The sequence below is a fragment of the Myotis daubentonii genome, chromosome 1 (assembly GCF_963259705.1).
Source record: "Myotis daubentonii chromosome 1, mMyoDau2.1, whole genome shotgun sequence".
In the NCBI taxonomy this organism is placed as follows: domain Eukaryota; kingdom Metazoa; phylum Chordata; class Mammalia; order Chiroptera; family Vespertilionidae; genus Myotis; species Myotis daubentonii.
The window spans coordinates 190141241-190163402 of NC_081840.1; the positions used below are offsets into that span (position 1 = coordinate 190141241).

Here is a 22162-nt window from a genome sequence, read left to right on the forward strand (position 1 = left end):
ACCCTGAAAGTAGTAAAAATAAGTTTGTGATTGCTAATTCAAATGCAAAAACAGCAATTCAAAATTCCAAAGAACATGAAAAATCAAGGAAACATTAGGTCACCAAATTCTACAACAATTCTCCAGCAAACAAATACAGGCATGGAGATATATGATTCACCCAATAAAAAATCAAAATAGTTATACTAAGGAAACTTGGTGATCTACAAGATAACACAAAATCTTGTGCACTGTTGGTGGGAATGTAAAACCGGTGCAACCACTAATAAAAACAGTATGGAGGTTTTTTAAGAAATTAAACAGAGCTGCCATTTGATCGACAAATCCACTTCTAGGTATACTTCTAAAAGTAAGAAAAATAGGATATCAAAAAATATATCCATAATCCCACATTAATTGCACCATTATTCACAAGAGCCAATAAATGGAAACAATTTTAGAGATGTGAAATACACACACACACACACTACAATATTATTCAGTCATTAGAAAGGAGGAAATCCTACCATTTGGGACAACATAGATGGACCACAAAGGTATTATGTTAAGTGACATAAGGCACACTGAAAAAGACAAATAATATAGGATATCACTTATATGTGGAATCTAAAAATGGCAAACCCATTAGAAACAGAAGTATAATGTTGATTACCATGGACTGGTGAAAGAAAGATTAGTGGGTAAGAAGAAGTTGGTCAAGGGTACAGATTTGCAACTCGACAATGATTAAGTTTGGGATCTATAGTGATTATAGCCAACAATACTCTTTATATACTTGAAAGTTTCTAGAGACTAGATCTTAAATGTTCTCACCACACACATAAAAAGATAATTATGTGACCTAATAGAAGTGTTCACTAATGTTAGGTAGTAATCTATATATATAAAATCCTAATGTGCAAATAGACCTAGTGGCGGAACAACCGAACAACCGAATAACCAGTCGCTATGACGTACACTGATCACCAGGGGGCCCGCGCAGAACATGGTGGGCACTGGCTGCAGGCAGCTGAGTGCAGAACATTGCACGAATTGGCAGTGGCGGGATGGTGGATCCGGTGAGTGGGGGTGCCAGACCAAGGAGGTGTGCTGGTCGCTGTCATCAAGGCGAGACTCTGGTGGTTACGAAAATTCTGTGCTCCTGCACACCACAGTACCACTGGGTGTTCACACCTGCTGCCGGCACAGGCCCTGCTCTCACCCCTGCCAGCGCCAGGGCTGCTGCTCGCACCTACTGCCAGCACCCAGTGCCAGTCCGATAGCTCAGCGCCATTAGTAGTTGCGAGTAGCGGCTGCCAGGCCCAACCACCCCTGGGGCTTTTCCACCTTCCCCTGCTCCTGAGGAGCAACCCAGTGCAGCCGCCGCCTCTTGCACCTGCTGCCAACAATGGCCCTGTTCACATCCCCGGCCAGCACTGGAACTGCTGCTCACACCCACTTCCAGAGCCAGCCCGGCTCACACCCACAGTCAGAGTCAGAGCCACCAGTCACACTCGCTGCTGGCGTCCGACAGAAGTTCCAATCATCTCTGAGGGTTTCTCCCCCTCCCCGTGCTTCTGATGGGCAATTGGGGCAGCAGCTGCCACTCACACCCTCTGATGATGCCAGCCCCATTCGCACCTGCAGCTGGCACCATCATCACCTGGGAGCAGTGGTGGCGGAAGCAGGGCTGCCAGCAGACAGGGGACTGGGGGCCGCAGTGGGAGGGGCCAAGTGGGGATGCAGAAGATGGGCCGAGACCTGCCCCTGTGCCCACTGCAGCCTCACAGCCCACAGTTCCTTTCAAGGTGCATGAATTCATGCACTGGGCCCATAGTTATATCTATACTAGTAATAGAGGAATATACAAATTATCTGGGATGCCGTCACAGTAAAAGTAACGACTGAACAACACGCTGTAGGAGGTGACCAGGCTGGCAGGGGCGTTAGTGAGGGACAAATAAACTACTAAACAACTAAACAGCAGGCTGCGTGGTGCTACCAGGCTGACAGGGGGAGCAGTTAGGGGAAATCAGGCAGGCAGGCAGGTGAGCAGTTAGGAACCAGCAGTCCTGGATTGTGAGAGGGATGCCCGACTGCCGGTTTAAGCCAATCTCAGGGATCGGGCCTAAATCGGCAGTTGGACATCCCCTGAGGAGTCCCGTGTTGGAGAGGGTGCAGGTTGGGCGGAGGGCCCTCCCCCACCCCCCTGCACGAATTTCATTCACCAGGTCTCTAGTTATAATATATAAATGAATCAATATAACACACTATAAACCATAAACTTACAGAATGTTATATTTCAATTATATGTCAATTGTTTTAAACAAAAGCTTGAAGCAGTTATTAGAATGAGAAAGTAAACTTTTTATGTTAGGATGGTTAGGTATTTATTTTTCAGAGAAAACAACAACAACAAGTAAACAATTTAAAAGAGAAATATCAGCAGGGTGGGAGGGTGAGCAGAGGGGATAGATGAGTATGAAGTTTGGACCAGATATCTATAAAATGTTGTCTCCTTACACATTTGGGGGTAGGAAGCTAGAAAGTGTATTGAGCAATCAGGAATTTTTCTAGCACTGAAAGTAATAAAATTTGAAAACTGATAAAAAATCAGGGACCACAATCAGAATAATTCTGAAACAATTCCAGGTGAAGGTGACTTCACCAGCAACTTTAAATACATCAACCTGAACTACTCAAGAGCGTGACCAGATCTTTGCTGCAGAAAGCCCAGTTGTAGCTCTCCCACTGTGGGGCAGGTGCTCCCTGGGAGAGTCAGCGAGGTGATGATGAGGGCCCCTGACAGCCGGTTACACATAGCATATTCTACTGGAACGTACAATATGATTTCAGAGCAAAAGGTGTCATACACATACATGTCAGAAACATGGACACTCATATAAATAACTATATAAGGATAATTCTGTGTTAAAAGTAGGAATCTTAAGGCTTCTTCCTGGATATGCTGGACAATAATATCAGACTCAGGAATTATAGTAATCTTCCAGCCTGTAAGAAGTGATTTAGGGAGAGAGGTTCAAGATTTCAGCATAGGAAGACCCTGAACTGACACCTTCCCATGAACACTCAGAATGTACAACTACATGAAGAGCATTTCCTCCTAAAAAACATCTGAGGGTTGACTGAACAGCTTCTGCAAAACAAATGAGAGAGAGAGAATATAGAAGGTTGAGAAACTGCGAGAACTCTCCAGGCTCTGTGGAAAATCTTTGGGACTTGAGGTGCCTGTGAGTGCCAATGTTTACATTCTCTTTCCACTGATAGCATGGGCAAGAATTCAAGTGCTATAGCTCACCTGCAAGGCCACCATAGCATGCCCTAGGCCACTCACCCCACCCCCACCCCAGGCTCAGACAGACAAACTGCCATGGCAATGCTGCAGCCATATGCCACTGGCTGCTCCAACCCAGCCATCCAACCTGCCAGGGTGCCCACAGAGCTGGGCACACTGGGAAAATTGGTCATGTTTGCTCAACTGTGGCTAGCCTGCATGCCAGCGAACCCCCTGATACCTCAAACAACCACTTCAGTTCCAGCCAGGCTGCCGAAGCCACCCAGCACACACAGAACACACAAAGATTATTCCAGCACAAAGCCAGTCCATCAAGTTCAGGAGAGGTGGCTGTTTCATCTAATTCTTAGAAATAAACACAGAAAGTAAAATAAATGTGGGAATATAGAAGACTCAGAGTCAAAGCAAATTGATCTAATACACAGAAACAAACACAAAGAGACAGCAAGTATAGGCAGACAAAAGAACGGTTCCCAAATGAAAGAATAGAAGAAATCTCCAGAAAAAGACCTATCCAGGAAACATACAACCATCAATGAATGAAACAGGAAGAAGCATAAAAACTGAACATATCCGTTACAAGCAAGAAAATTGAAATAGTAGTTAAAAAAAAAAAAAAAAACACCAAACAAACAAACCCCTAACAAACAAAAGACAAAAGTTCAGGACCAGATAATTTCACAAGTAAATTCTACTGAACATTTAATTCTACCAAACAATTAATACCTATCCTTCTCAAAATATTCCAGAGATATTGAAAAGGAAATAACACTCACAGACTCTTTCTATGAAAGCAGTCAGCAGTACCCTGATAGCAAAACCAGACAAAAACAATACAAAAAAAAATCACAAGCCGATATCTCTGATAAAAATAGATGTGAATATTTTCAACAAAATATTAGCAAACTGAATTCAACAATATGGTAAAGGATTATACATCCTGCTCAAGTGGAATGTATTCTAGCAATCCAAGGTTGGTTCTATATCCACACACACAAAAAAAATCAATGTGATAGACAACATCAACAAAACCAAAGATAAAAATCATATGATCATCTTAATAGATACAGACAAAAGTATTTGACAAATCCAACATCCATTCATGATAAAACTCTCAACAAAGTGGGTACAGAGAGAACATACATCAATATGATAAAGACCATATATGACCAATAAAACCCACAGCTAATATCGTATTTAATGGTGAAAATGTAAAAGCTTTTCTTCTACGATAAAAAACAAACAAACAAACACACAGTGATGCCCACTATTGCCACCTTTATTCAATATAGTATTGGAATTCCTAGCTACAGCAATCACAGAAGAAATAGAAATAAAGGGCATTTATATTGGACATGAAGAAGTAAAACTCTCACCATTTGCAGATGACATGATACTGTATATAGAGGACGCTAAAGTTTCCACACAAAAACTACTAGAACTGATAAGTGAATTAAGTAAAGTAGCAGGATACAAAATAAATATCCAGAAATCAGTCAACAAGTAAAATGTGTTTTCAAGAAGGTAGAGAAAAGGGAACTCCTGTACATGGAGTAAGTTTGTAAATTGGTGGAAAACAGTATGGAGGTTCCTCAAAAAATTAAAAATAGCACACAGTCCAGCAATTCCACTTCTGGGTATTTATCAGAGGTAAACAAAAATACTAATTTGAAAAGATACATACATACCCATGTTCATAACTACATTTACCATAATAACCAAGATATGGAAGCAACCTTGGTGTCCATCAATGGATAAATGGGTAAATCCATTAGGTCTATGCACACCATGAAAAATTACTCACCAATATCAGAGGATTACCTCTTGCTAAATGCAACAACATAGAAGGACCTAGAGCGTATTATGTTAATTTAAATAATTCAGGCAGAATAAGGCAAATACTACATGATTTTACTTATATGTATAACCTAAAAAACAAACAAACAATAATCAGAAATAGACTTATAGATACAAATTATATTCTAACTAGTGGCTCAGTGCATGAATTCATGCACATTGAAAGGAAATCAATTAGGAGACATATTTTAATATTTCTATTCGTCCTTTCTCTATATTAGAAGTGTCAACCAAATTCACAATTGACAATGACATCTAGAAACACATGTGTGTGATTGGCACTAGCATATATTGCACATGCATGAGTCAAATTAGCCTTTTATTTATTTAGAGTAAACTTGCTTAATTAGACCTGCTTTCTGATGTAGCTAAACTTTTTCTAGCCCAGTGAAGCACCCCAACTTCTTTTTCAGGTAATTGTCAGCAACTCAGCAGTAAATATCAACATGAAGCAGATTATTATTGTAGATCACACAGGGAGAACAAAGGGAAAATATTTAACTGTAGCAGTATTTGACTATATTCTGTGCAGTGAGAAAACCTGAAGCCATTTCCAAGTTTCACCATTTCTTACTTCTTTTCCGTCGGGTTACCTTTCTAAGCTTTCTAAATCTCTGATTTTCAGCTAATGAAAAGAAAATAGGATGCCATCAAGTCTCCTATCTACCTACTCCAGGACTTCTGTGAAGGTCAAATGAGATTAGACAAGGGTGAAATGTTTGCACCTGGCTATAAAGCAAGTCATGTTCCCGGGTAGAAGAAACTTCAAGGAGGCTAGTTACTAGGGAGAGGAAGCCAGGCATTGCTACATGACCTCATTACCCATACAGTTGTGGACACTTAGCATATAGACTTTAATATATATAGATGATTGCCAGAGGGGGAAGGGTTGGTAATGGAGGAAAAGAGGAAGAAGAATAAGAGGTACAAACTTCTAGTTATAAAATAAATGAATCACAGGAATTTCATGTACAGCATAAGGAATATTGTCAATAACACTTAACATAACTTTGTGCAGTGAGATGGTTACTAGACTTACCACTTGGTAAAGTATATAAATGTCAAATTACTACATTGCACACCTGAGACAAATATAATATAGTATGTCATCTATACTTCAATAAATTATTTTAATGATTTAGGTGGAAAATTTGGGAGAATCTGACAAAAGTTAAGATGAGATATAAATTATTATAGAGATTATAAAAAAGATATAGTGTCTATATTCTAATCATAATGAACTTTTTCTTAGTATTCATAGTCAAAGAAAGAAAGTACTAATGAATATACTACAATAATTCTCCACAAAACCTGATAAGTAAAAATGCAAGTAATTTAGTAGAACTATAATAAAGAAATAAAGGTGAGTTAAGATCCTGTTGTGTAGCCTCATTACAAGAATATATATTAATTAATAACATTATAAATGAAGAGTCTCTAAAAACATTTCCTCTTCAATATTGTGTACTGGCTCTATTTCATCTCTTCTTTACACACACACACACATTTGCACAAGAATATGCAATAAGGGAATTCAAGCTCATCAACTGTATACTCCAAAGAACGGAGGAATTAGGTCTCTTCAAAACAGCCACTGATAAAAAGAGAATGGAGGTTCCTTAAAATTAAAAACAATTATCATTTGATCCAGCAATAGAACTTCTGGGTCTATTCGAAACAGTGACATTAGAATCATATTTATAACACTATTCACAAGAGTCAAAAGATAAAATCAACCCAAGGGCCATCTATATATATAAAAGTCTGATATGCAAAGTGTCCCCTTGGGAGTTTGACCTGGAGTTCGATTGCTCACTATGACGTGTGCTGACCACCAGGGGATGGCGCAGAATGAAGGCAGGCCCCGGCTGGCAGCCAGAAGGAATGCCCCAGCCAGCAGCTGAAAGACCTGATCAGCCCTGATCACTGGGCAGATCTAGGGACCCTACCCATGCATGAATTTCAAGCACCAGGCCTCTAGTTGATAGATAAATCTATAAACAATCAATACACACAATGGTATATTATGTGCTATGAGTCAGCTCTGACTCCTGAGGACCTTATGAATAAGTGATGTCCACAAAATCCTAGTTTTAACAGCCCTCTCAACTCTTTTAGACTCATGCCTATGGCTTCTTTTATGGAGTCAATCCATCTCATATTTGATCATCCTCTTTCCTCCTACCTTCTATTTTTCCCAGCATTATCTTTTTCAATGAATCCTGACTTCTCATGATGTCCCTGAAAAATGAAAGTATCAGTTTAGTGATTTTTACCTCCTGCAATATTTCAGGATTAATTTTCTCTAGGACCCACTTGTCTTTCTGGTGGCTCAGGGTATCTGTAGATAACATTACCAAGCCTTACAATTGAAGGAAATTCTAACACCTGCTATAACATAGATGAATCTTAAGGACATTTTGCTAAGTGAAATAGGCCACAGACAAAAACACAAATACTGCATGATTCCACTTACATAAGGGATGTAGACTAGTCAAATTCATAGAAATAGAAAGAAGAACAATAGTTCTCAGGGACTGTTAAAATGGGAAGTGGAGAATTACAGTTTAAGAAATATACAGTAAAAATTTACAAGATGAAAAAGTTCTGGAAATGAATTATACAACAATAAGAATATATATACCACTGCACTGAACACTTAGAAATTGATAAGATGGTAAGTATATTATGTGTATTTTTAACACAATTTAAAATAACAAGAACTACACTAATAATTCCTTACGATACTTACTTTTCTCTTTGGCCATTTGTAGTAATCCCTTCAATAGTGTTCACTATGCTATTGTCTTTTGTAATGGAAAAAATTCTTCCTTCACAGGAAATGGAAGAGTTTGTCCAGAGCTCTGGAGAAAATGGTATCGTGGTGTTTTCCCTGGGGTCGATGGTGACTAACATGACAGAAGAAAGAGCCAATGTGATTGCATCAGCCCTTGCCCAGGTTCCTCAAAAGGTTAGATAAACTACCTTAGAGCAGAAAACTCATGAGTGTGTTAAACTCTGTAAAGGGTCTGATTAAGAAATTTCCATATGAAAGGTAAACTATTAGGATAGCTTCAATGATCTTAGATACCAATTTGAAAAAGAAAATACACATGTCAGGTGCTAAAGTAGTATAGAGGGTGTTTTTGATGGATAATAACTTTGGCATTAACATTCTGGTCACAAAGAAGTATATTTCAAAAATACAGTGTGAAGTTTGGTTTGATAGTAGTATTATTGGGCAAGAACAGATATCACCAAATCCTATCCTGTCATTTGCTTCATTTCCTTGCAGGATTCCTGGAGTACTGAACACACTACCAATGTTCTCAAAATAGAGTTAAATTTTAACATTAACCAGGGAATGATAACAACCTGAAAGGCATCATACAGTTTAGACTTCCCAGGTAATCCAGGCCTCTCCTACTTTCCTTGGATTTTGGATTAGGACTATTCAGTTGCAAGGTGATATTCAGAGTAAGGATGTCTAGAACTCACCAAGCTACATCCAGGTACCTAATCCAGAAATAATGATTTAGAGAAAGAGAAAAAATGGCCTGTAAAAAGAAAAGAGAACCTCCCTGGTGGGCTGGGCCCTGCTAAATTCTGAAGCAGGAAGAGATAAAAGAAAGGGTGAAGGTGGGTCCAGCCCTCAAGGTGATCCTGTGTCTTATAAAATGTGGCCCCAAAACAACCCATCAGAATAATAACTTCTGATAGAGGAGGAGGAGGAGGAAGATGAGGAGATAAAAAAGAGTCAACCAGGAGCAAGCCTAGCGTGGGACAGTTTCAGCTGCTCTCCTTCTCCATAAATTATGGTAGTGAATTATTCTAATACATAAAATACACTTGAAGTCCCTGGATAATTGTGAACTACTTTCAGTTAACTAACTAATGTAGCTACCTCCTTATCACCTATGCAAATTTGCTGAGAACGTAAAGTAACTTTAACACTCACATAGCAAAAAGATGTTAACCACTTATAAACTAGAATCCAGCTTACTGGTGGACTTATAAATTGCTTGGCTATTTATAACTAACTAGTGGCTCAGTGCACGAAATTCATGCACTGGTGGGGGGTTGTCCCTCAGCCGACCTGCACTTTCTCCAATCTGGTACCACTCAAGGGATGTCCAACTGCCGGTTTAGGCCCGATACCACCGAAACCGGCAGTCGGACATCCTTCTTGCAATCCAGGACTGCTGGATCCTAACCACTCACCTGCCTGCCTGCGTGATTGCCCCTAACCACTCTCCCTGCCAGCCTACTCACCCAAAACGGCCCCCCACTGCCAGCCTGATCGCCCCCAACTGTGCCTCACTGCCGGCCTGATCACCCTTAAATGCCCCCCCTGTTGGTCTGATCGCCCCCAACTGACCCCCCTCCTGGCCTGATTGCCCCTAAATGCCTCTGCCTCGGCCCCACAACCATGGCTTTGTCCAGAAGGTCTCCCGGTCTAATTAGCATATTACCCTTTTATCAGTATACTAGAGGCCTGGTGCACAAAAATTGGTGCACTGGTGGGGGCGGGGTGTCCCTCAGCCCCACTTGTGCCTCTAACAGTCTGGAACCCTCGGGAGATAACGACCTGCTGGCTTAAGCCCGCTCCCGGGTGGCAGAGGGCAGGCCCAATCCCTAGGTGAGCCCCTGGTCGGGCTCTGAGCAGGGCAGATTGGGGAGTTGGGGCACCACCCCCTGTCATGCACAGAGCAGGGCGGATCCAGAGGTTGCGATGCCAACCCCAGTCATACTCAGGTTAGGGCCGATTGGGGGGGTTGGGGCACCGCCCCCTGTCATACTCAAGGCAGGGTCAATGGGGAGGTTGTAGCGCCACCCCCTGTCATGCACAGAGCAGGGCCCATCAGGGGGTTGGGGAGCTCCCTGCTGTCATGCACAGAGTAGGGCCAATAGGGGAGTTGGGGAACTGCCCCCTGTCACACACAGAGCAGGGTGGATGAGGGGGGTGGGGCGTCGCCCCCTGTCACCCACAGAGCAGGGCCAGTCAGGGGGTTGGGGCACTCCCCCGTCACACTCAGGACAGGGCCGATGGGGAGGTTGCGGCTCCACCCCGTCAAAACAGAGCAGGGCCCATGGGGGTGTTGGGGTGCCGCACCCTGTCACACACAGAGCAGGACCCATTATGGGGTTGGGGAGCTCCCCCCATCAGGCACAGAGCAGGGCCGATCAGGGGGCTGGGGCGCCTTCCCTTGTCACAAACACAGCAGGGGGGATAGGGAGGTTGTGGCCCCACCCCCTGTCACACACTGAGTCACAGGATGATCAGGGGGTTTGGGCGCTGCCCCCTGTAATGTTGCTCCAGGGGCCAGGAGGCCTCGCAGCTCTGCTGATCCCAGTGCTGGGAGGCCTCGCTGCTCCGCTGATCCCAGTGCTGGGAGGCTGCACTGATCCTGGTGCCAGGAGGCCTCATGACTCCACTGATCCCAGTGCCGGGAGGACTTGCGGCTCCGCTGATCCAGGGGCATGAGGCCTAGTGGCTCCGCTGATCCCGGGTTCAGGAGGTCTCACGGCTCCGCTGATCCCGTTGCTGGGAAGCATATTACCCTTTTACTATATAGGATAGAGGCCTGGTGCACGTGTGGGGGCCGGCTGGTTTGCCCTGAAGGGTGTCCTGGATCAGGGTGCGGTCCTGCTTGTGTGCCTGGCCAGCCTGGGTGAGGGGCTGAATGCTGTTTGCAGCTGGTCACACTCCCTTCAGGGTGGGGGTCCCCACTGGGGTGCCTGGCCAGTCTGGGTGAGGGGCTGAGGACCGTTTTCAGGCTGGCGGGTGACTGAAGCTCCCAACCCCTCCTTTTTTCTTTTTTCTTTTTTTATTCTGGGATTTATTTACCTTCTATGGCTGTCACTGGAGCTGAGAGCCGGCTTTAGCTCTGAGGCTCGGCTCCAGCTCTGAGACCTCGGTTTGTTTGGCTTCTATAATTGAAACACTGTTGCAACTCCAGCTCGGTCGGCTGGCTGAAAGCATGGGGTTTGTTTAGCTTCTATAATTACAACATTGTTTCTTAGAGTGCAAGCTCAGAGCCCAGCAGCGGCAGGCGGAGAACCTTGGCTTCCTCCATCACTGGAGCAAGCAAGCCTCCTGTTCGCTTCAGCTGCCTGGCTGCCGGCCGCCATCTTGGTTGGCAGTTAATTTGCATATCGCCCTGATTAGCCAGTGGGAAGCGTGTCAGAAGTATGATTAATTACCATGTTTGTCTATTATTAGATAGGATTTCAGAGAGGAGGGAGAAAGGGAGAGAGCAACATCGATGAAAGAGAATCATGGATTGACTGCTTCCTGCACACCCACTACTGGGGATAGAGCCCGCAGCCTGGGCATGTGTCCTTGACCAGCATTGAATTCAGGACCCTGCAGTCTGCAGGCTGATGCTCTATCCACTGAGCCAAACCAGCCAGGGCACCACCAGTCACTTTTAGAATGTTGTATTGCTTCTAGAAGAAATCCCGTGCCACCTTACCCATCAAGCTGCCTGCCCCACCCAGCCATCGGCACACTGCTGCTTCAGACATTTCATGGGAATGGGACCATACACAATGGGCATTTTGTGACCAGCTGCCTCACTTGGGTGTATACCTCGGAGTGGCAGGTTGCAGGGTCCTATGTGACTGATATTAATCATTTGAGGAGCGGCTGCACCATTTCCATTCCGACAGCAGGGTGTGAGGGCTCGGATTTGTCCACATCCTCACCAACACTTGCTATCATGTAACTTTTGGTTCTAGCCTCCAAGGTAACCTCAGGTCCCACCGAAGCATTGCTCTCTAGAGCAACAATCTATGCTTTTAATTCAGTTTTAAAAGTGGAAGTTGTTTGAAATGTCTGCACAAACATCCCTATTGGTAAGTTCTCGCTGCTCAGGATCCGCTGTGACACAGCTTGCAGGGGCTAAGTCTGTCCCAGGCCAACCTCACCCCCTGCTGCCTGGTCCTGTCTGGTACTGGGGAGGGCCCTGGGGAGGGCGCTGAGGGCACCAGCCAACCCTCTTCGGGGCTGGCACAGGCTGCGTTGGGCTGTGGGAGCCGAGGGAGGAAGAGCGAGGTTCAGGAGCAGCTTTGGGCCTTGCCTGTAGCGGGGACTGTGCTGTTCCCCGAAGGCCGAACTGAGCGGTGCCCTGGGGGGCGGGGCCGGGGGGGGGCACGCCTTCTCTGAAGGAAGCCTTGCGGGCCCAGGAGCTCCTGAGTGCCCATCTGTGGGCTCCACTGCGCCCACCGTCCTGGCTTCTACACCTCCGAAGGCAAAGGTCCGATCAGCACAAATGAAAACTTTAGAGAGGTGACGTGGGCTCCACCTCAGAGTGGCTCAGACACGGTTCACGGTCCCACACGGGACTGCAGACACCAGTGGGTGTGGGCAGCGGCCACGTGGGCCCGGCATGGCCCTCTGGCAGGGCCTGGGTGCAGGGAGGAGCCGGAGCTTCTTTGGGAGAGAAAGTCCACGGGGCTGAAGGCTCCCTCTTCAAACACTGATCGCTGGTCACGGTCTGGCCCACAACTCCCATCCACCGGGCCCTCCTCACGGAGAAAAGGGCGCCAGGCGAGGCCTCTTCTTGGCCGTCCCCATGGACCCGTTGGCTCTCCTGAGTCTATGGGGGCCCATGTGGGGCTCCCCGCTGGGCAGTGCAGTCACAGCTGCAACCCTGAGGCCAGGCTCTGGGCTCGGAGCTGGGGTCCCCAGTGCTGCAGCCCCCTGATCTCTAGCCCTCCATCCACACACCCCCATCCACAGCCCTTCTGATCTGCAGCCCCTGTGCAGTGACTCTGGGCTCATTGTGAATGCGTCCTTATTCCAGGACCAAGGGTGTGCTGGTGCTCCGGGGCTGGCTTGGCTGGGAGCCTGTGGCTGCTCTGGTCCCTGCTGTTTGGTCTTCCCCTTACAGCATCCAGGATAATTTGCATATTTCTCCATCATATATATATATATAGATTAACCATATTATTCAATGCTGTCAGTGAACTGTACTATTTTTTGAAATATTAACAGTCAGATGAATTAAATTTACCATCATCATCATATTTGATCTTTTCAACAGGCAAACTATTATTTATAAAGTGCCAATGGCTTTTCTTTTCTACATTTTAAGAAAATTTTCAATCTTAGCTAGAGTGGTAACACAGGATTTGGGTAAAAATTACCACTTGGAAGTGGTGATTAATAAGTAGAATACTAAAAGAAGTTAAACCTAAGCATTAAGCAGACATTATTTAATATTATTAATAAACTTATATATCAGAATGATTTAATTCTCATAAATAGCTGAGTGCATTGATTTTGTAAAGCAAATGATGTAAAACTCTAAGATAATTTATGTAATTAGTGAATATAAGTAAACCACTTCCCTGTCATTCAAAAAGAAATAAACAGGTTAACATTAAATCTAGATGATGAGAGCTAGAATAACAAATAATTAAAATAAATGTGTAGACTATTTATTTACTGTGTTATAAACTAAAATTATATGACTACCTAAAAATTTTTATATGCTTGAATTGGTCATTGATAATCTCATTTTTCTAACCCCAAAGTGTGAAACATCGTGATTGCACTCATACCTGACTGAATATAAAAATAAGTAACAGGCAATATGAGTACCTATGCCTCTTACAGCAGTGTTTTATTGGTTCTCATTATCAACATGTCTTGTCCTCATTCCCTTACCTGTAATATGTCAGGGGTTTAACTGGATGTCTCTTAACCTATTTAGAATTCTCTGCAGTTTGACTCAAGTAATACATTCCCTTCTTCGCCCTAACAGGTTATATGGAGATATGATGGCAAAAAACCAGATACCTTAGGGCCAAACACCCGGCTCTATAAATGGATCCCCCAGAATGACCTTCTTGGTAAGGTTCTGGAAAACCCTGGAATCAGAATCAAGTCAACCGGAATGATAAACAGTTCACTAGGATAAAAGTGTATTTAACATTTCTTCCTGAAAACCTCAAAAATAAAAATGAACTTCCCTATATTTATTTCCTAGTCCTAGGGGGAAAGGATAAGCTGTAACAGTTGACATCTTATCTTACATAGTCACATTCCTTATGGCCACAAACAAAAGATCTTTAGTTCACGTGTAATTCCTCTCAGAAAGAATAGCTCAATTATCACTCTGCCTCCTAATTCTCTTCTTACACCAATGGTTTAATCCGCCATAAGGGTGTTCAGGTCTCCCTGAAAAATATCAGCTCCTCTTTTACTACCAGTAACTCTCCATTATCCATTGGTGAAAAAATTAATATCTCTTTCTGAAGTAAGAACATATTTTATTATAATGTGTAGATTTTCCTTCCTCTGATTCTGGTGCCACCATCATCCCATTGACATCTGCATATCACACTCTGACTTCACCATTTTATTAAGAGAATAAATTTCAACATGCACCACCACTTTTTTTTTAGCATACACTTTTTAAAATCCCGAATATTCTCTTTCCGTTTGTCCACTGGCAACTTGTATTCATTTCAAGACAAAAGAAACACACTAATCTTTTATGTAAGCTTTCACTGTCCCTCCAGCAGACTTAAGTTTCTCTTCCTATGAGTTCTGAAAGACATTTTAATACAGTCTGAAGGGTAGACCAATCCTTTACTAAATATATTGTCTCTGTCTGTGCCTTTATTGCCCAACTCTCATTTTATTTCCAAGACTTATAATTCGTAATTTGCTGAAATTCACCTTATCCTAGGTCATCCAAAAACCAAAGCCTTTGTAACTCATGGTGGAACCAATGGCATCTATGAGGCAATCTACCATGGGATCCCTATGGTGGGCCTTCCTATGTTTGCGGATCAACCTGATAACATTGCTCACATGAAGACCAAGGGAGCAGCTATCAGATTGGACTTCAACACTATTTCAAGTACAGATTTTCTCAATGCATTGAAGACTGTCATTAATGACCCTTTGTAAGTATCACCTATTTTTTATAGATAGTACTTATACATAGATTAGTTTATCAATACTGCATCTTAATTTCATCCCATTTTTAAGAGGCTAATTTTGATATTATTAACATGAGTTACCCATCCTAATCAACTTTTATTTTTGACCACACATTTACTTGAAAGTTGCATTTTAACCCCATGTATTTAATGGGGAGCCATCTAATGCAACAATTTTCTCCTCCAATAATATAAAGTTATGTAGGTAATTATAAGGACACTTTTAAAAAATATATATAATAAAATACATAGTAGGGAGAGTAATCAACTAGAAGAAAAAATCATAAATTCTTTACCTAAATAAATTCAATACCTAAAATTTCTGAAACTATAAATATCTTTACACTCAAAAACTTATTTTATTGTAATCATTTAAACAGATTTTATGAAATATTATTTGCATACCATAAAATTCACATGTTAAAATTATATAATTCAAATATACATAGTATGCTTACAAAGCTATGAAACCATCACAATATAAACTTACGGCATTTTTGTCATCCCAAAAAGACATATCATATGCCTTAGAAGTCACTTCCCATCTCCCTCATCCAAGTAACTATTGATCAACTTTTTGTCTCTATAGATTAGTCCTTCTGGACATTTCATAATAACAGAATCATACAATATATGATATTTTGGAACTGGCTTCTTTCACATGGCATAATGGTTTTTTGTGTATATTGTTTAAATACATTTTTATTGATTTCAGAAAGGAAGGGAGAGGGAGAGAGAGATAGAAACATCCTATATAATAAAAGAATAATATGCAAATCAACCAAACGGCGGAACAACGGGTCGCTATGATGTGCACTAACCACCAGGGACAGACACTCAATGCAGGAGCTGCCCCCTGGTGGTCAGTGTGCTCCCCCTGTGTTCCAACCTTACGGTTAGTGAGTGCAGCGGCAGTGGTGGGAGCCTCTCCCACCTCCGCAGAAGCACTAAGGATGTCCGACTGCTAGCTTAGGCCCGCTCCACGTGGGGAGCGGGCCTAAGCCAGCAGTCGGACATCCCCCAAGGGCTCCAAGACTGAGAAAGGGTGTAGGCCAGCTTGAGGAAGCCCTGCCCAACTGAACAAATTTTGTGCACCGGACCTTTAGTCAATAATGAGAGAGAATCATTGATCAGCACCCTCTTTCACACCCCACACTGGGGATCGAGCCAGCAACCTGGACATGTGCCCTGACTCAGAATCAAATGGTGACCCCCTGGTTCATGGGTCAAGGCTCAACCACTAGCCATGCTGACCTGTCATTAAAAATATTTTTTAATTAAAAAAATACAACTTTGAATGGGAATGATTGGCTTAAGGAAATTAACTTTCTTTCAATGTTGGTATCTTTGTGTTTCTCCTTTAGATATAAGGAGAATACTATGAAGTTATCAAGAATTCATCATGACCAGCCTATGAAACCTCTAGATCGAGCGGTCTTCTGGATTGAGTTTGTCATGCGCCACAAAGGAGCCAAACACCTGCGGCCAGCCGCCCTTGACCTCACCTGGTTCCAGTACCACTCTTTGGATGTGATTGGGTTCCTGCTGGCCTGTGTGGCAACTGCTACATTTGCCATCACAAAATGTGTTCTGTTTTGTTGCCGGAAGTTTTTTAAGACAGGAAAGAAGAAAAAAAGAGAGTAGTTGTTACAGAGACCTAAAGCTGATATGCCTTGTAGATAGGACTCCTGCACTTTATTCCACCAAGAAGTTCCAATGTAAGGGTTACTATCTCCTGTGATGACCTTACTTTTCACCATTTAGCTTCTCAGATCCAAATTTGTTTTCAAGTGACTACCTGGTTAAGAGTTATAAATATGTCATGCCAAACGTAAAAACTTATAAAAAGTAAACCAAAAATAAATCCATATGAATATATTTTAAAATTTGTTATTCTAATTGCAAATTTATACCAAAATATTAGCTTAACTGTGTTTCAAACATTACACATGAACATAAGAACATTTTGAGGAAATTCTACACTTGTTTGTTGATTTATTGATGGTAGGCATTGTGGCAGTTATGAGATGAATGTTCATTGTCATTTTTATTTGAATTTCTCTGATGATTAATGATGTTGAGCATTTTTTCATTTATCTTGGCCATTTATGTGTCCTCTTTAGAAAAGTATCTATTCATGTCCCCTGCCCAACTTTTTAATTGGTTATTTGTCTTGTTTTTGTTGAGTTGTATGAGTACTTTATACATTTTGGAAATTAACCCCTCATCTTGTATATCACTGACAAATATGTGCTCCCATACAATGGGCTCCCTTTACATTTTTATACTGGTTCCTTTTGCTGTGCAAAAGCTTTTAATTTAATGTAGTTTCATTTGTTTATTTTTTTCTGTTTTTCGTGCCCTAGGAGATGTATCCATAAATATATTGTTACATGAGATGTCTGATAATTTGCTGCCTATATTGTCTTCTAGGATTTTTACAGTTTCATGAATTTCATAAAAATCTTGTATTCATTTTGAGTTTACTCTTGTGTATGATATAAGTTGGTGGTCTAGTTTTTACTGTTCTGCATGTAGCTGTCTAATTTTCCCAACACCATTTATTGAAGAGGCTGTCTTGACTCCACTGTATGCTCTTGCCGCCTTTGTCAAATATTCATTGAGCATAATGGCTTAGGTCAATTTTTGGGTTCTTTTTCTGTTCCATTGATCTATATGTCTGCACTTGTGCCAGAACCAGGCTGTTTTGATGAGCTTTGTAATATAACTTGATATCTGGTATTGAGATCCTTCCAACTTTGTTCTTCTTTCTCAAGATTACTGCAGCTATTTGACATCATTTTTTATTTCATACAAATTTTTGGAATATTCATTCTAGATCTGTGAAATATGTCAGTGGTATTTTAATAGGGATTGAATTGAATCTATAGATTGCTTTAGATAGTATGGACATTTTAATTATGTTAATTGTACCAATCCATGAACATGGTATGTTCTTCCACTTGTTTATATCTTCTTCTATCTCTTTTATCAATGTCTTACAGTTTCCTGAGTACAGTTGTTTTACTTTTTTAGTTAGGTTTATTCCTAAGTATCTGAAATTGTTTCTTGCAATGATAAATGGATTTTTTTTTTTTTAGTTTCTCTTTCTGATAGATCATTATTGTTGTATAAAAATACCATTGAGCCTGGCCAGTGTGGCTCACTGGTTGAGCATTAACCTATAAAGCAGGAGCTCACAGTTCCATACCCAGTCAGAGCACAAGCCCAGGTTGCAGGCTCCATCCACAGTAGGGGGTGTGCCGGAGGCAGTAGATCAAGGATTCTCTCCCATCATTGATGTTTCTTTCTCTCTCAATCCCTCTTCCTACTTCTAGGAAATCAATATATATTGAAGAAGAGTAGTTAAAGAAGACATCCCTGTCTTATACTTGTTCTTAAGGGAAATGGTTTTAGTTTTTGCCAACTGAGTATGGTGTTGACTGTACATTTGTCATATATGGCCTTTATTATGTCAAGGTGTGATTCCTCTATTCCCACTTTGCTGAGAGTTTTTATCAAAAATGGTGTCAGATTTTCTTCAAACACTTTTCTGCATCTATTGATATAATCATGTGCATTTGTATTTCAATTTGTTCATGTATTGTATCTTGTTTGTTGATTTGTGAATATTGTACAGCCTTGCATCCCTGGAATAAATCCCAGTTGGTCATGGTGTATGATCTTTTTACTATGTTGCTGAGTCTTATTTGCTAATATATGTTGAGTATTTGGACAGGTTCATCATGGCTGGTCATTGAAAAGATTCCTAGGAAACTTTATATTTCTTGGGGGAATGCTACACAAAAACCTGAAAAAGTAATTAGAAAATCCTAAAAGACTTTGTGTCTTGAGCAGTTAAAAAGAACCACTAATCAATAGGTTGATATACACCTAATCAACTTATTTTTAATCTTTGCCTTTTCTGCTTAAAATGCTTTTATTTGCAATTTCATACACTTAGCTGAGAGCTGAATCAATCAACTCAGAAAGGTTTCTACTTCAGCTGTCTTTGAGAAGCACAAACAAGAACAAACAAAAGATCATATCTCACACTAAATATATGATCTAATCTACTTCACTGAATATCAAATTGTTTTACAGAACTAATGTTCAAAGAAACCAACTTAAGAAAACCTTTGAGCCTGGCTAGTGTGGTCGATCTATGAACCTGGAGGTCACGGTTAGATTCCGGGTCATGGCACATGCCTGGGTCCCCCGTGTGGGGCATGCAGGGGGCAGCAAATCAATGATTCTCTCTTATCATTGACTAGAGACCCAGTGCACAAAAATTTGTGCACTGGCGGCTGGGGGGCGGTCCCTCAGCCCCACTTGTGACCTCTCGCAGTCTGGGACCCCTTGGGAGATAACGACCTGCTGGCTTAGGCCCACTCCCGGGTGGCAGAGGGCAGGCCCAATCCCTAGGTGCCTGCCCCGCAGCTCCTGGTCGGGCTCCGAGCAGGGCCGTTTGGGAGTTGGGGCACCGCCCCCTGTCATGCACAGAGCAGGGCGAATCAGGAGGTTGCGATGCCACCCTCAGTCACGCTCAGGGTAGGGCCGATTGGGGGGTTGGGGCGCCAGCCCCTGTCACACTCAAGGCAAGGTCGATGGGGAGGTTGCAGCACCACCCCCTGTCATGCACAGAGCAGGGCAGATCAGGGTGTTGTGGTGCCACCACTGTCACATACAGAGCCGGCCGATCAGGGTTTTGGGATGCTGCTCCCTGTCACGCACAGAGCAGGGCCCATCAGGGGTGTTGGGGCTCCGTACCCTGTCACACACAGAGCAGGGCTGCTCAGGGGTTTGGGGAGCTCCCCCCTGTTACACACATAGCAGGGCTGATCAGGAGGTTGTGATGCCACCCTCAGTCATGCTCAGTGTAGGGCCGATTGGGGGGTTGGGGCATTCCCCCCTGTCACACTCAGGGCAGGGTCGATGGGGTGGTTGCAGCTCCACCCCATCACACACAGAGCAGGGCCCATGGGGGGCGGGGGGGGGGGGGTCGCCGCACCCTGTCACACACAGAGCAGGGCCTATCAGGGAGCCCTACTATTTGAATATAGACATATAGACATATTGTAAATTTCTCCTTGCCATTTGAAGACAGTTATATTACTCTGAAGAGTCCATGAAAAGGGACTGGCAAGGAAAATCAGAAAATCTTAGAGCTGATCAGTATGCTTTTCTCCTTATATAATTCCTTTGAAATTTGGCAATGCTTAATAAATCATGGCAATATATTTCTTTGCATAGATTCAATAAGATTGGTTCCTAATAGTGGTTTTATTAACAGAAAACTTGACTTGTTTTCTCAGAACGGACTAAAGGAGCTCTATTTCCTTACAGGGTCTCACATGTCACAGGACCTCACAGGGTCTGTAATTCCTATAACAGAGGGCTACTATTTACCCCTTTACTACTTCCTTCTGTTCCAAACAGGCTTTCCCCAGTTTCCTACAGTTGAGATTTGTACCACCCCTGACATGGGCATGGTCACACAGGCCTGCAAGACAGTATACAGGCTGCCAACTGTTAACTGTCTCTTAATAGAGACCAAAACCTGATGAGTATTCTTCTTTGCCCAGTTGGGCACCTGCCCTCTTGGCAGATACAGCTACATTCAAACCTGTAAGAGAATCGAAGGTTAATATAGCATATTAATACAATGAAACATAATATTGGCACCATGGCCGCTTCAAGCAGCTAAATTTTCTGCTACTAAACATGTCATATGGTAGGGCTATATAAACATCTTAGGGAGGTGACTAAAGTCTACTCTTGACCTTCCTATATAAGGCAAAATTGTCCTTGTCTCTTTGGAGCCATGCCCATGAATATGCAGGCATCATCTAAGTTTATTATACAGTTTTCTGTAGGCCACTGTTAGTGCTGTGCACTGTGGCTAGTTCTTCTTTCTAGCGATAAACACAGTCTGTCCAATTTCCTTAAAATGTATTCTGGCACAGGAGAAGGTTGTTTTGCTGTATACAGGTAGCTTAATCCCTATACAACTAGGCTTGGACCTTTGCCTAGCAAACTGCAGTCTATAAGTTCAATATGTAGCCTCTGGTCCTCCTAACCCAACGAGGTTTTGGTCAGTCTCTGAGTCAGACTCCTCCTCTCTTGGAGAATTTCAAAGTTCTGATGGCTCCCAGGTCCAGGGAGAGTGCTCTTTTCTTTTCCCTTTTGTTAACCCTGTTTATTAGTTACAGGGCCCTGCTATCCTTGACTTCCCACCAGTCCCCTTTGTGGCAGAGCAACAACCAGGCCTCCTCCAAGGGAGTGCACTGGAAGGAGTTATTAGCCCCTCCTCTTCCAGCAGCAACAGGTACTAAACCCTTTCAGTACATTTGCAAACAGGGAGCTTTCGCTAGCTCTAGCTGAAGCTTTTACAGATCCCAGGCTTGCTGCTCTATTCCTGGGGATCTAGGATGGCTAGTAGTAGTTACTGGCTTCTGTTTAAACTACTGTAGCCAGTAAGCCAAAGACCCAAGTCTTGTATTGCTTGTTGTAAATACTCCTTACTCTCTGGGCAACAGAGAGGCAGCTTTAGTGGTAGGTAAATTTCTGCTTTCCCCACTTCTCTCACTGCTGCTTTTTCTTTCAGGGCAGCGGGCAGCTCAGGCATCCAGCCCCCCTTCTTTGACCTGGCTCTCAGGGGCTGAGTCTGCCTGGCAAACAGTTCTAAATCACCAGGACAGCTGCAGACTTCAGCTCTGTTTCTCCTCCGCTTTTCTCCTGGGAATTTAGTTGTTTTTAATGTATTAGAATTCTTTATTCTTAGAAACTTTAATCTTTTAATGATTACTAAAAGTGAACATTCAGTATTGGTGCTCACAAAAAACTTGTGACCTTGGAGTTTGTTGATAATGCACCTGCTCGCAGTCTGCAGCCAGTAACATAACTGCTAACACCCCCCTTTTTTGTGTCAGCCCAAGCCCATTGCTTTCCCTCACAGATTTCCTTTTTACTTTTGATCTCTCCAACAAATTCCCCTCTCCCCCAGTCCAGTTGTTTGTCTCCCTTTAAACAGTGGGAGTTTCTAAGAAAACT

The 22162-nt window shown here is 42.8% G+C and overlaps 1 protein-coding gene across 4 annotated transcripts in view; it reads left to right on the top strand.

The window, feature by feature from the left end:
* LOC132218514 (UDP-glucuronosyltransferase 2B31-like) overlaps positions 1–22162 on the top strand; it is a 30217-nt gene that overhangs the window by 3819 nt on the left and 4236 nt on the right. The window contains exons 3-6 of one of the 4 annotated variants that reach the window (XM_059669782.1): positions 7992–8123; positions 13924–14011; positions 14854–15073; positions 16474–16995. In XM_059669782.1, the coding sequence (XP_059525765.1) occupies positions 7992–8123; positions 13924–14011; positions 14854–15073; positions 16474–16753 (720 nt within the window). In that variant the 3' untranslated portion in view covers positions 16754–16995. Of the gene's footprint in view, positions 1–7991; positions 8124–12960; positions 13075–13923; positions 14012–14853; positions 15074–16473; positions 16996–22162 lie in introns of those variants that run through there. The other 3 variants (XM_059669792.1, XM_059669809.1, XM_059669801.1) reach the window with 3 other exon arrangements.